General features: G+C 38.7%; 1 protein-coding gene across 5 annotated transcripts in view; it reads right to left on the bottom strand.

Annotated features, from left to right (window-relative positions):
* The window catches only part of MYO5A (myosin VA), a 106,063-nt gene that overhangs the window by 7,549 nt on the left and 84,136 nt on the right, over positions 1 to 14,378 (bottom strand). For 2 of the 5 annotated variants that reach the window (XM_075431342.1, XM_075431344.1), the window contains exons 29-36: positions 11,716 to 11,816; positions 8,956 to 9,154; positions 7,281 to 7,355; positions 5,231 to 5,324; positions 2,974 to 3,120; positions 2,424 to 2,578; positions 1,143 to 1,232; positions 257 to 407 (exon numbers count right to left, since the gene is read on the bottom strand). In XM_075431342.1, coding sequence (XP_075287457.1) covers positions 257 to 407; positions 1,143 to 1,232; positions 2,424 to 2,578; positions 2,974 to 3,120; positions 5,231 to 5,324; positions 7,281 to 7,355; positions 8,956 to 9,154; positions 11,716 to 11,816 — 1,012 coding nt within the window. Of the gene's footprint in view, positions 1 to 256; positions 408 to 1,142; positions 1,233 to 2,423; positions 2,579 to 2,973; positions 3,121 to 5,230; positions 5,325 to 7,280; positions 7,356 to 8,955; positions 9,155 to 11,077; positions 11,159 to 11,715; positions 11,817 to 14,378 lie in introns of all 5 variants that reach the window. The other 3 variants (XM_075431345.1, XM_075431346.1, XM_075431347.1) reach the window with 2 other exon arrangements.

Below are 14,378 nucleotides of genomic sequence, written 5' to 3'. Positions count from 1 at the left end.
AACAGATGATTTACGACAAGCATGAATGAAGTGTATCGATTTATTCTGTCACTTCAGACGAACAAATCACAGTTTAGTTTTTCCTCTAATCCAGTCTGTCCAGTGTAGTCCTTGTCAGCTACAAACAGAATACCACTGGAACTATTAGTGAAACTCTACTGGTTAAGAAGAAAGACAAGATACAGTACATTCCCGCTATTGCAATTTTCCTTTTGGTACTACAGTGTCAAGTTTAAGGAATTCAGCTTTGCCTTACCGATCATTGGTTGCAGAATGTTTTCCAACACTCGGACAAGTTGTTGGTAGATCTGGATAGCCAAGTCACTCAGTACTTGTCTATATTCAGCTAAATCAAAATTCGTGAGGCAGTGTTCATTTTGACGAGGTGTATTATGCTTCATAAATCCCTGAATTCATAAAATAACAGAAACAAATGCTTCAATGGAATACAAAAATATTACAGAAAACCAGTACTGATATTTTTTCATGCAACTGACAAATAATACTTTCAAAATAATAGTCGCAGCCCCTCAAAACTTTGATTTGGAAGTTCTTCTGATTGAGGCTAATGCCCAGATTTGCTTTTCATTTGTGACTTGTGCCACATCTGCTTCCTTGACTTGTAGATTCAAATATCTGACACAGGAACTAACTCTGCCAACTTTCTGGCAGGTAAGACCCTTCCCTCCAACTCCAGCATGGGCATTCTCACCTACCCATTTATCGCCAAAATCCCAGTTAAATATGAAGAAGAAATTAGGCATATCACAGCCTCCAAACATAAATTGGTCTGCCATACTATGGAGTTAAAGGGCTTAATACAGCCTTTTTCACAGGAAGTTCAATGAATCGTTACTAAACAACCTAATGGTCGCAGCCAGATTCTTCCACTTAATCTGAGCTGGCACTTTTGGGAGCACAATGTTATCCAGCCTCTGGGCGCCCAGCCTGCAGTAAAGTGAAACTGGTTCAAATCTTGTCTCTGCTGTGCTTTCCACTGACGTCATCACCATCATTCCAAGAAGTGATAGCTGTTTTAAGAGACTTTGACTAGATTTTGAGATGTTACAGAAATGTGTTAAAGAGTAGTGCTCACAACAGTACTGTAGAGCAAAAGAAACCAGCATAGGAGCACTGCTTACCTCCTCTCCACTATATTGCTTCAAACAGTGCAAAAAGCGGCAGGTGTTCGATAGCCAGAAGGACACGGTTTCAAAGTCATCACCTCTTTTCTGAAGATAAAAACAAACACATTTCAACAAAGACTGGTACTAAAATGTTAGATAAACAGTTAAACACTTAAAAGCTACTTTCCTGTAGCTACTCAGATTCTGATGTTTTGCAAAACTTTTATATTTCAGTAACATATTAGAAAAGCGAAGTTTTTGACCAAATACCATTAAACACCCTCCCTATTTCTGTAATGCTTTTCAAAAACTTTCAAAATATTATTTCCTCCACAGATACAATCTTTCTGTGTTTTACAGACCCATCCTAACTGCTCTGAGCAAAAATCACAGGGCAGTGTGACTGTATTCCCAGAGCACTCATTCTGTGGCACACTGACTCTTGTGCAGAGCCCACCACAGAGGATGCGAGTGATGCAGAGCCAGCAGGAGGAGCAGGGAACAATTCCATTTGCATGAATGTCACTTACATCATAACCATTTTGGCAGCCTGATATGGAAAACAAATAAACCAAAAAGCCCTCCTCACCAAAGAACACAGAATCTAGTGTATGCTGGCTAATTAAAATTTCTAAAGCTCTGTAGCATGCCCTCCCTTCACTTAAAATATGTCCTAAAGTTTCTATGAATATTTAAGCTCCTACAGGATTGCTTACTAAACATTTTTCCAAAACATGTAGCTTGATAAAATGCTTGGGTTTTGAGCACACCTGCTTTATTTAAAAACTATAAAACTCCATGAAGTATAAAAGCATATTTGTGTCTTAATACTGCTTTCAAGATATCCCTGGAGTAAACGCTTCTAGCCAACTCATTGTGAAGACTTTAGGCAGTAACGTATTATCATTAATGTAATCTGTAGGTGAAGCAAATGAGGAAATCCATGAACCAAAAATGCAAATGAATAATGAAGTATGGTGGATTACAAAGACTCACTATGCGAACTGTGACTGCACCCAAAGTTTTACAGGCATTGCTTCAGAGGATGAAGTCTATTCAAAATAAAAAAGAAGGTAGTTCTTTTCCCACTAATTCAAACCATCTGTGGCTATGGGGATAAAACACTATCACTATAATTTGCTGCTTGTTAACAATGTTTTGTAGCTTTGGTGGGAGGACTTTACTGATCAGAAATCCAGAGCCAATTAATTGAATGTCTTTTTCCTCACTCCTCCAACATAAAATCAAAAGCAAACTTTAAATTAATGTTTTCCTAAACCAAGCAGATTGACTAACCTTCAGCACTTTTTTGATGCCATTGATAGTGGAAGTCAACAATGACCGCACTTTTTGGTCATCATTAAGGTAATCCGCATGGCGTACACACATGAACAAAATATATGCTGGTAGTCCTGGAATCAGGTTGACGGCTACCCCACGTGGTTTCAGCTCTTGGGAAGAACAAACACACATTGTTATATTAAGTCTAAAGCCATTGCAAGGTGTTATATGTGGTAATCACAACCTCCCCAGTTAATTGTACACACATATCCATATATGGCCAGTGAAAAATAAGAGTACAACTAAGAAAAGCCACCTCCTTGGCAAAATATCAGAACAGAATAAAACATAACTGCCTGCTAAAAATATGCAGGCACATTAATATGTACTATGCTAATCAGGAAGGACGATTAGATTACAATAGACAATTAGGAATTTTAGACAAACTGAACACTGTCAAAAACAAAAAAAGCTATTAATTTCATACTGCAAATTCTGTGCTCTTATCATTCATTTTTCAGAGTGTGTGGGAGCAGAGGAGGCTGCAAATGAGAAAGATGCTTACCTAATATAAGATTCTTGACAAGTTTTTGTTCATCCTCCTTCTTATATTCTAACATGCCTTGGAAGTCCTTTTCTTTCCGTGGAATGTTAACTGGCCGAATAGGTTCGTCAATGATTTGTCCAGGTGAAATGTTGTCCATCTGGCCCACTTCAGAGAGGAAATTAGAAGAAATTATAGATTATAATATTTCCCAGTGAAACCAGTGCACATCAGAGGAAACTATGACATTTCTAAAGAAGAACTCCAGCATATCAAACTAACAATGTTCTTCTTTGGTTCAGGGTAACACTTAGCAACAAAACTCCCATTAAACAACAGAAAGACAGACTGTTGGTAAATGTATATTGGGGTGGCATTCTTTCCTTGAAGAAGAGTGGGAGTGCGTGAATGGCATCCATTAATACAGACTTACTGCCGATTTCCTGGATTTTATCATATAAAAGCACAAAGGCAATGCAGTAGCTGTTAATCACTTAATCCCAGATTAATACTGCAAGGGTCACTGTTAATTGCTTGGCAAAATGCCAGTATTTTTCAAGCCTGATGTTTGTTACCTACTATGGCAGGTTTACCTTGACCAGCAGGCAGGCACCCACCCCGCCACACCAGCTCAGCTCCGCCCAGCCCTCCAGCAGGACAGGGGAGAGAATATTAAGAGCAGAAGTGAGAAAACTCGTGGGCTGAGATAAAGGCAGTTTAATAGGCGAAGGAAAGAGCGGAGGGGAAAGCAAAGCAATCTCTCATGCCCCTGCTCAGGGGAGCGATGCCCAGCCAGACTCCAAACAGCAGCCACCTTGTATGCAAAACCTCCTCTTCTGGGTCCCGACATTCCATGGTATGGAATATGGAACACGCCTTCGGCCAGTTTGGGTCAGCTCCCCCAGCTGCCTCCCCAGCCCTCCCACCTTACTCACTGAGGGGGCACAGTGTGGAAAAAAGAGAAGGCCTTGACACTGTGCAAGCTCTGTTCAGCAACAGCCAAAACACCAGTGTGTTACCAACACTGTTTTAGCCACAAATCCAAAACGCAGCATCATACAGACTGCTATGAAGAAAATTAACTGCCTCCCAGCCAGACATACTACATCTTTCTAAGTTAATTTGGTAATAAACACAGACTAAACTATGTTTTCAGAAATATATTCCCACTCTGTATTTTGTATGAATAGTACTGTGATCTTGTCCACTCTACCAACTAAACAATATTGAAAGACTTTTTAAAACAACCTTAATTTGAGTAACCTTTCAAAGGGATGTACGAAATACCTGCCTTGTTGCATACAGTGCCTCACGGTATCACATTCAACACCTACATTCCACTTCATTAGGCTGCACGTTTGTTTTTGAAAAGCAAAACTTAGCTTCATCCCATGAAAGCTACATCCCCTTCGCACAACCCTCCCAGCTGCATGCAATCTCTACAAACTATTGCACATCCTGTAAGTGTGCTAAATGTGCCCACCTGTCAAATGGGACTGAAAATGCAGAAATCCAAACTGGAGCTCGAGGAGAGCTGCCACTGGCTAAAGGATAACATACTCTTGTTAATCCAGGTTTAACTTGGTATCACTGTTCTTTTCAAACACTGAAGCACTGAAGACTACAGTCACTAATTTCAATCTTAGTACTTAGTAAAACAACTCATTAGGCAGTGATCTTGTTTCTGGAGGAAGCAGATGACCATAAAAAGCTTCTGAAAGGTTAGGACTAGGATTATTTAAAAAGAAATGCATATTTCAACTTTATAACATTATTAATTGCTTTTAGCAATCAAAATGACTTTACTTATGCAGAGACATAGTAAGCTCTCAGTCTCACCAGTCCTAAGATCCTAAGGCAACTCACTCTGATGCTCAAAAGAATAAAGCTAGATTAGTCTGTATCTCAGCATTCTCATATTCAAGTTGGCCAGCAGCTCTGAAAGGAAACCTCAAGCAGAGAAAGGCAGTCTCAGAATTCTTGGCTCCACTGATACAGAAATTCAGGTGACTTTCCTTCATGTTTCAATGGTTTCTGCCTTCAGAGAAACATCAGTTTCTTCTTACTCATTGCTTCAAAATGTGACAAATATTCTAAAGGTTTATAAAGGAACACACAGAGCTCTGAGTGCATCTCCTGTTTCTGGAATCAGTTAACAGAGGCTAATGCTACTGAAGACCTCAGGTCCTCCCGACTGCTAAGACAGCTGGATATGATGACAATGGGATCACAACAAGTAAACCAAAATCTTTCTCTTCCTCTCAAAATATAAAAGTACCTTCAAGTTCACCAATCTTCTTAGCAAATACTTTCAACTGTTTCTTTAACTTGCGAACAGTTTTGTCTTGCTTTTCAAGCTGCTCCATTAAATCCTGTAAATTACAATGAGAGAAAGATTAAGATATGAGAAAGTGCCATAACGTGTGACAGAGACAAAATCAGTGCTGTTAGAATTACAAGGCGGTGAGGAAAGCTGGACAGTGGTGCCATCCTCTGGCTGAGGTTTGCAAGCTGGTACACTGCCTATAACACAAGCCAAATATCGCAAATATTATTATGTGCAGCATGACAAAGGCAAAGCTCTTTGGCAGGTATATTCTGCAGACACTCAGAACTAGGTCATTTCTTATGGCAGAAGACATTTTGCTGCAAACACATCTCCCTAATGCTACCTCCGTGCTCTTCCAAATGCCTCATGGAAATAATTTTCTTTATTATTTAACAGCTAGCCTGTATTTCTGCATCATTTATTCATGCCTTCAGGACCGACTCATTATTCAGACCTAACCATTTTATAAGACTATAAGGGAGATATCTGCAGAAAGACCATAACTAGCACTCAAATTTACCAAAATCATCAAACGTCCAAATATAGAACATTACTTGTAATTCTCTGCCATCTCCCTATTGCTGCTGTCACATTTCCGTAGACCGAAACTGAGATCTTAGAGATTTTAATTCTGCACCTGAACAACACCTAGCACCTAGAAGTCCTACTCTTGCAAGAAAGCTGTATTTTTCTTCCAAAGGAGCACTCCCCAGAGATCTATCTCTGAGTAATTCTGTGACCTATGTAGTGCATTCATGAAATAACCGTTCAATTAAGAAAGGGGAAGTCTTTCTACAGGAAGCAAAACCTCAAGATCAAAAAACCTGAAAGCTATTCTAGGTTAAGGGTTTGAAAGCAGCTTAAAAGAATAATGCATGATTCTTCATGGCACTGGTAAGAACATAAGGGACCATGAGCTCCTTGCGTGAAAGGCATCATCTGGGAAACGACACGTTTCCTAAAAATACTGAAAAATATTAGTGCAGCATTGGCAACTAATTTGAATTAGGCACAAAATTGTTCTCAATCATGTAATAGTTTACGACCTAATATAATATACCAGAGCAGTAAGATATTAGGCCTGTTGAAAGAACAGAATCAAGGCCATGCTTCATATTCAAAGTAGCACTCAATATTACAACAGAAAACCTGTTAATAACACAGTATACTTATCATCAGATACAATAATTTCTACTGAAATTAAGAAAAAAAAAATACACGTAAGTCCAACAGACTGTTTTGAAAATAACGGTAAAGGGATATGATTTCTGAACAACAAATATCTGAGGAAGAAAAATGTTCTTTCTATGGTTCCTCTGAACAAATTGAACAGATTTCACATCTCATTAAGATGTGGAATCTCAAAAATTATATTCTTTCAAGATTACATATGGTGCTCTCTCAATTTGTTGAGATCTTTAATTTTTATGGAAATACAGTATTATTTCAAATGTTATCCTTCAGACACTGCATTTTCAAAGGATATTAAAATGTTATGTATTTTGATTCTGATGGATTTATTCATTCCAGATATCAGCACCGTAAAGAGATCTGTGAACAAATTCAGGCTAAGACTGGGCTGCTCACAACTGCAGGCATTATTCACCTTTATAAGCATCTGTATGATCAGGCCTCTATTTTGCTGAACTGAATTTAAATGTATCAAAGTTTCAAAGCAAAGAGTGGTTCTGAAAACTGAGCATCTTTTCCATCACGTACCTCTTTTTCAGGGCAGTATTAAGTAGTGTTCAAAAGAAACTGCTTTGGTCACAGTGCAAGACTTATATTAGTAACAAAACTGTGCATCAAAGAGAGACACAGATACACAGAGGACACTAAGACTAACAAAAAAAGCAGTGAGGGAAGTAATTGGCATCGTGAAGCTCTCTGCAGGGGATTTCCTTTGAAAGGGAGAAAGGGAGGCAGCCTGCTTTCCAATTAGTGCTCCAGAAATAGCGAACGAGACAACAGAGAAACAGGGTTCACGTGATCTACATACAATCATCCGTCTGTAAAGTGAAATCCGGTACGATTGATACTTCTTGGGATCATCTGCATACAACTCCTCATAAAACTGTAAAAATAGGTACAGGATGGTTTTTCCCCTGCCTTTGAGACACTGATACTTCAGTAAGCACTATATAAATAAAACCAGGTTAAAACAAGATCAAGAGTCTCTAGTTTTTAGGTAGTCTAGTCCATAGGTGTGGTGTTCACTCCAGCCTCTCCCAGACAGAAGCCGATGTAGATGAGATGTGGAACAGTCAGCTCTTTTAAAAATGGGCAGAACTCATACTGTGAAAGCCTGGAATATAACCTCTGTGAGAACCAGGACAGGACATTTTCTTACGCTAATCAAGGTGGGATTGCAGTGAATACTGCAATTCTAATATCACATCTGGACAGACTGTACATTATTTCCACTCTAAGGCTGGGAGTGGAAAACAAGCATATTCCCGACTTGGAGTGGACTTGCAGTACTCAAACATCAGAAGTGAAATACTGATGATTGACTCTATATTTAACAAGTAAAATTACATTCACTCTATTTGAAAATAAAGAGAGCTCCTCTGGGATGTAATTATATGACCGTGTGTTGTCTTGGGAACACAGAATGTGATGAGTAGGTCTCTCGGGGGGGGGAAAAAAGGCTAAAAATCATAACATATGACTAAGCAGCAGGAGGGAGCTGTCAGAGACAGAAATATTCACCATTTACCTTTGCCAGTGGGAGACAGCTCCTGCTGAGGCAAACTAATAACATACTTTGAATCAGTTTTCCAAGATCCGTTCACTGAATTATCTGACACTGTCCTCAAAATCTTTGGTACCAAGACAAGAGCCTGACAATGATAACTTCTGTAACATACATATGCAGGAAAGACTACACTTTCCTGTTTAGAAGAAGCAATGTTTAGCTTGTTTAGAGGAAGCAATGACACTGTGAGCTAGGATTTTTCTTCCTGAAGTAGCATGGTTCCCCTTACCAATAAAGAGTGATAAGCCAGCAATATTCCAACATGGGCCTCCTTGGAAAATTTCCCCAGAACTGAACTAGCCTGCACATGATGAACACACTCCTTTGTAGGGGAAGGTAAGGAGTTTCACCCAATCTTTCCTTCATACAAAAATGTTGTGCAGTAAACAAGGAATACCAATTACTAGCTAAGTGACTTCTAACCAAGTTTCTTTTTCTGGAACTATTTCTTTCTTCAAAACATACTGAATAGCTGGAGCTCATAACACAGTGGATTATCTGTGTAGCTTCAGGCAGGGAGGAGGGAAATAGGAAGAAAAGTGACATAAAATAACTGAAGAACTACATCGGAGTTTTTCAACAAAATAAACAAACTAATGTACTTCAGAGGAAACACCACTACTTGGCACTAATATTTTTTTATGAGTTCCCTGGGTATCAGTCATTCTGTTTAGCAATGATTAAACTCATCAGTTGAAAGCTGGGATCCATGAGCTTTCTCCATGCCACAAACTTCGAACAAATTCCCTGAAACGTTACTACTTCATCAGCAATCACACGTCTCTGTCTCCCATTAGTTTACCTACAAGAGAACCACTGCACTCACGCAATTTTTTGCAGAAGGTTGCCACCTGAAAGCGGGTAAGAACTTACAGGTGCAGCAAGCCTGCAAGTCCCCCAGCATCATTTCCCTTACCAGGTTCTCGTTAGTCAGCCGGGTGATCTCATGCTGCAGACTGGCTTCAATGCGGGCCTCCGGAGGCAGCTGCAGATTCTGTGCTAGGAGCTGCTGCTGGCGATTGTTTTCTTCCTTCAGACTCTGGATCTCACCTCGCAGCGATTCCAGTTCATTCTCGTGGCTCTTCTTCTGCGACTGAAGCTGAGACTCCAGCAGCCTAAAGAAGTGGAGCAACAGTTGCGTGAACACACTTTAGAAAGTTACATCCCCAATTCTCAGAGGGAGTGTAAAGCTTTAGCTGCTGCTCAGGAACAATTAGGCGTGGCTTGCAAAGGAAAATGAAAAAGGCAGAGTACTCTTTAAACCCTTCAGTATGCCTTCTAATTAAATTAAGCTTGCATGATCAAAAAGTGGAGGGAAACTAATTGTGACACTGCTTTGCATTTCCTTTCTGATTGAAGACGTACTGAGTATGGTGCCACTGAGAACATGTGGCAATAAACGTATTGCGAAGTCTTCACAGATTGTCACTGCTTTTACAGGGGCTTTAAAGAGGTTTTACCTCTAATCAAATCAAACAAACAGTGTAAGATGAAGAAGACAGCATGTTTGCTTAAACTAGGATGCTGCAATACTAACAAAGGAAAATCTTTTTAGAGTTAACTCTGTTCAGTCAGAAACCATTCAATTGCAGGTGCACATAAATAATCTTTATTTTTATATTAAACCTAACATTTTGCAGAGGGTTGTCATTAGTGCAGTAGAGGTTAATAACAGAACCAAACTTAGGACTGGGATCCAGGAGCTCTATTTCATCCTCACCACTGACTTCTCTTTCCCCTTGGGCACATCACGTCTCAAATTCTTCTCCTGTGAAATGGGGATAAGACGTACCACCCTGCTTCCGAGCAGGGCTGTGGGGATCTACTCCTGCTAGCAAGGCACGGTCCGAGGGCTCTGACTCATTGTTTCGTACGTACACACACAGAGGAAATGGCATTACTAGTGACTGCTAGTGTTCAATTAGACAATCTTTCAGGGTTTAAATATGCATCAGGCATGCACATTTATTAGTAACCAGACTGATCAAGCACGCAAGGGCAAATAGTCATTTACCTGCATTGCTTTGCCGTTTAATATAAAGCTTCTTGTCTTTACAGTGCCAGGACAAGAAACAAGAGGCACAGAGCAAACACTCTCACATCCTGCTCTGCAGAGCCCTTGCGCTAAGTTAGATCTTCGCAGGCTTACAAAACAATGTTAGGTGTAGAATTTGTTAGCAACAAGAAAAGGAAAGACTTTAGTTAGTAGCATTCATTGCAAAATACCTCCTTCTGTATTTACTACTATCAAATGTGTACACTGAAGAGGATCGGCACTGCTGAGCTATTGAATCAGGTGCCTGTGGAGGACTAGGGACCATTTTGGAAGTCTGGGATGCTTCTATGGATACAGGGCCCAGACGTGCACCCAGAGCCAGAACTGCGTTTCCGTACAAGGTGAATCTTGCCCATTACACGACCAGCATGCAGTCTTCGCAGTGACTGCAGGGATTGCACTGAGGCTTGAACAGTGCCACGACGAACTAGAGATTGCTTCTGTTTGTTGGTTATTTTGTGTCGTACATTTTAAATCTGGCACGGACAGACGCGGGAGAAGAACATTAAATTTACTGCACTTGAGTCGCAACAAGGAGAGTAAGACCCATAACTGTTCGAAAGTGAAGAGTACGCTGAAGCTACTCAAACAATAGTTTAATTACTAAAACGATTGTACTTTCATAGGCTGAAAAACTGTAAGGGGCATTAATTTTGACACCCAACGTAAAGGCAGAGAAATAATAAATGACTACAAATCTTTATCAGTTGTGGAGCTTCTGCTATTTTACAGTCTATTTTTGTGCAAGTATTCTTATGAATTATGTATTAGTTGTTGCTGCCATCTTAACTTTTTAAATGATAAAACTTGACAAGTAGAAAGGTTTTGGGAAACTGTAATTCATAAAATTTATGACGAATTTTTTTCTAACTGCTAAAGCAATAGAAATACTGTAGCTAAAGCAAACCCATAGCAAGGGGCACAGTTAGCTAGAAAAGAAGATACAAATGAAGAAAAAAAACATTCTGAGAAGTCTGGTAACCTGTTGGCTTGTTTTAACCCTTCATAAACCAGCCAAAGTTCTCCGTCCTCATTCAGCATATGATAGTCCTGGGGAGATTGCCTTTCAAGAAAAGTTTTTAAAAAAATACAAGAGAGATACGTGATGGTGATGAGATGACATGTTAAGGACATTACACACTAAATTACAGTTAATACAAAAGAGAAACAAACAATGCCCTAAAATAACTTAGCAAGTTACTTCTCTTGTTTACACATATTTCTTCTTAATGACGAAATTCAGCTCTCGGTGCTAGCCCAACTGGTTATAGCATTTCATGCTGTTACAATAAATGTATTATGACAGACTATTGTGTCAACTACTGGACAAAAGGTAAAAAAACAGCATGGGGAATGGCACCCAATTTGAGAAACGTAGCAATTAAAGGCTAAGAAGATGTAAATCCAGGAAGCTTGATTTTGCATTTCCCCATTGTTTCCTAATCCTTTCAAATATTGCATACAGCAATTTTACTAATCAAATCAAATCAAATGATAACCCCAACCACAAGTGTCTTCTAAGCATCTAGGCTTACATGGATGCAACTTACTGAGTATGATATACGCAGTGTGTCACAGCAGACCCCAACTGGTCATAGATTAAATACAGAGAACTCGTACCTGTTTGTTTCCTTCAGTCCAATATATGCCTGTGCTATTTCTCCTTTGTCTTTCATCTTTTGTACATCCTCCAAAAGGATTGTAGAATCTGTCATAGTATTCTGGAAAAAGAATAATGATTTCCAGGGTAAATTTAACAATGTAATTCTTCTTTGAATCCATGTTTTCCTCACTTTACCCACGTGGAACACTAATCTTTGAGTAGCCACATTAAAATTACTGTTGGTACCTGAGCAGGAGGTTGGTCCATAATTTCTATGTCCATTTGGTGTATCTTTTAAAATGAATGCATGCAACATGGTCAAGTATCAGTCTGTCTAATAAGCATGTAGATGTGTTAAGCTCTTTTAATTAGTTCAGTATGTAAAAGGAACAAAATAAATTTCATGAAATGATGAATTTGCATTTTATTTCAAATTACCAGAAACAGCCTGCTAATACTGAAACTGAAGAAGCATAATTTTGCAAACGTAATTCTATTAATATTTCTTAGACACAGCATCACATGTAGTCTTTCAAATCTCATAAATAAGGTCCATTCCTCACTTCATATATTTTAAGTACTCTGGCAAAGCAGGAAATGATTCACAAGGGCTTGAGATTTTGAAAGTTAGATATCATTATAATACCATTTTTGTTTCAGTTTTCAGTGTTTACTATGGCACTTCTGCTTTTGCTTCAGTAAAACTTCAAATACTTAACAGATGTTTACAGTCACCTTGGCCAGTCTGATCTGAGTCATTGCTGTGCAGTAATTACAGTGGAACTACCGCACTCTAATGAACATAAGAGATGGAATTCTGACTTTTCTTTTTGACTTGCAAAACAATTAAATGCTATTTTCCTGGGTAAAATTTTGCAAAGAATCGACAATGACAACTTTGTGGACATAAATGTTGGAGCCTAGCTCTCTATGCCTAGTATGATTTGCATTAGCTAATATGAAAACCAATAAAATACGTAAGCTCCTCAAAGAATTATTCCCAACATCCTGAGATCTTTGTGATTTTTCTATTATTACACAGTAAAACCGCCAATCTGACCTGCCAATCTATCAAGCTTTAGCAGTTTGAACATATTTATCATTTTTGTGCTGATGGAAAGAAATGCTCTTATATCTTCAAGAATGCCCTACCTGCAGTTGTAATATTTGAATTAGCAGCCTTCCTTTAGAGTCAGTTCAGTTTCTCATACTCCTAAATACTATGTGTTCAACTACATTTTCTAATCAAATGTTCAGCAATTCCTGTCTACTGTCTATAGATCACAGTGAGAGTTCTGAATGTTTGTTGCATTCTGAGGATAACAAACACCATAAAGCAAGGTAGTTCTTCATACCACAGACTTTTTTTTTGAGAAAATTTATGCATTTTGCAAGTTAATAGAGATCCGATTCCTTAATCACAGTGCTACTCTTACTCTCCTAACACACTCAGCAAGATACATCGATTGAGCTGACTAGACCAATTCCTGAATCTTTCCTTTCATGTTCAGGTTACCATAAACCAACAGTTCAAAATTGTTAAATCTGCTTGTTTTGAAATAACTTGTTCCCTTGAGCGGAGCAGGAAGATGGGGACACAGGGGACGTAAGATAATGAGAAAGGTTTTTCAATAACAGCAAAGTAAAGTGCAAGAACAACTTCAAATACATGTAGGTTACTTATGAGAGGCAGGGAAATGACAGCTCCATTACCGTTGAGGGTTTTTTTAGCATTTAAGAGTTCTGGTTTATAACTGTAGGAGAAAATGTGTACCTTATCCTCCTGGCAATCAAATTGGTAGGCAAGAAAGAAGAAAAACAAATCATTAAAAAAAAAATCTGTCTGTGCTGCAGCTGTCCAACCTAACAAGCAGAAGCTATCTGCAAAATGGCTGTTAGCCATCCCACAGGTCACCTTCATATTTCTGTCATACTCATAACTGCTGTTAAAACAACACTTGTATCCCACCATTGCTCAGAATATGTTATTCAAGGATTTACTATTCAAGTATTTCTTTACAATGTTCTAAATATTACAAAAAACCTAGTTTTGTTTTCTTTATAATTCGTCATTTCAAGCAAGATCCGTACATCTTCATGCATCACAGACTTTCAATTTATTTAGGACAAGTATAAACATAACTTTGCAGTAGCAAAGGAAAGATGATTTATCTGTTCATTCCTTGCTGCAGTTATGAAACACCAGATAGCTCAGTTCAGCGGAATTGATTAGTTCCTGGATTTATGTGATACCTTTTCAGGTTGAATGACTCTTCCTTTTAATTCCCTAAGTATCTCACCAGAATTAGAACTTTTTAGAAGATATGCATTTCAGTGGTTGTAATCTACTCAACAAAACCACATAGCACCTATCATGCAATAATGTGGAATTTACCTATCTTCACAGGTCGTCTTCATGAAATGTTATTTATTTGCAATAATCTATGACCCCGCATAGATTTAGAAGAAATCGTTCCTTGTACCTCCTACTGAACTATTAATTAAAAAGAATTCCTGAGAACTATTGGAAATTTTCCAGTCAAACTACACACTCACTAGAGAAATTATACTGCTCCAAATGAGAAGTTTTTCTGCATTGTTGAAGGAGTCTGGGGAGATCCTGGCCAGATCATTGGTATCTGCCAGCCTGCCCTCATCAGTATATCTTTACTTCACTGCT

This window comes from Opisthocomus hoazin, chromosome 10, assembly GCF_030867145.1.
Source record: "Opisthocomus hoazin isolate bOpiHoa1 chromosome 10, bOpiHoa1.hap1, whole genome shotgun sequence".
Classification (NCBI taxonomy): Eukaryota; Metazoa; Chordata; class Aves; order Opisthocomiformes; family Opisthocomidae; genus Opisthocomus; species Opisthocomus hoazin.
The sequence above is the reverse complement of the archived record's forward strand: the minus strand, read 5'-3'. Positions and strand labels throughout refer to the sequence as shown.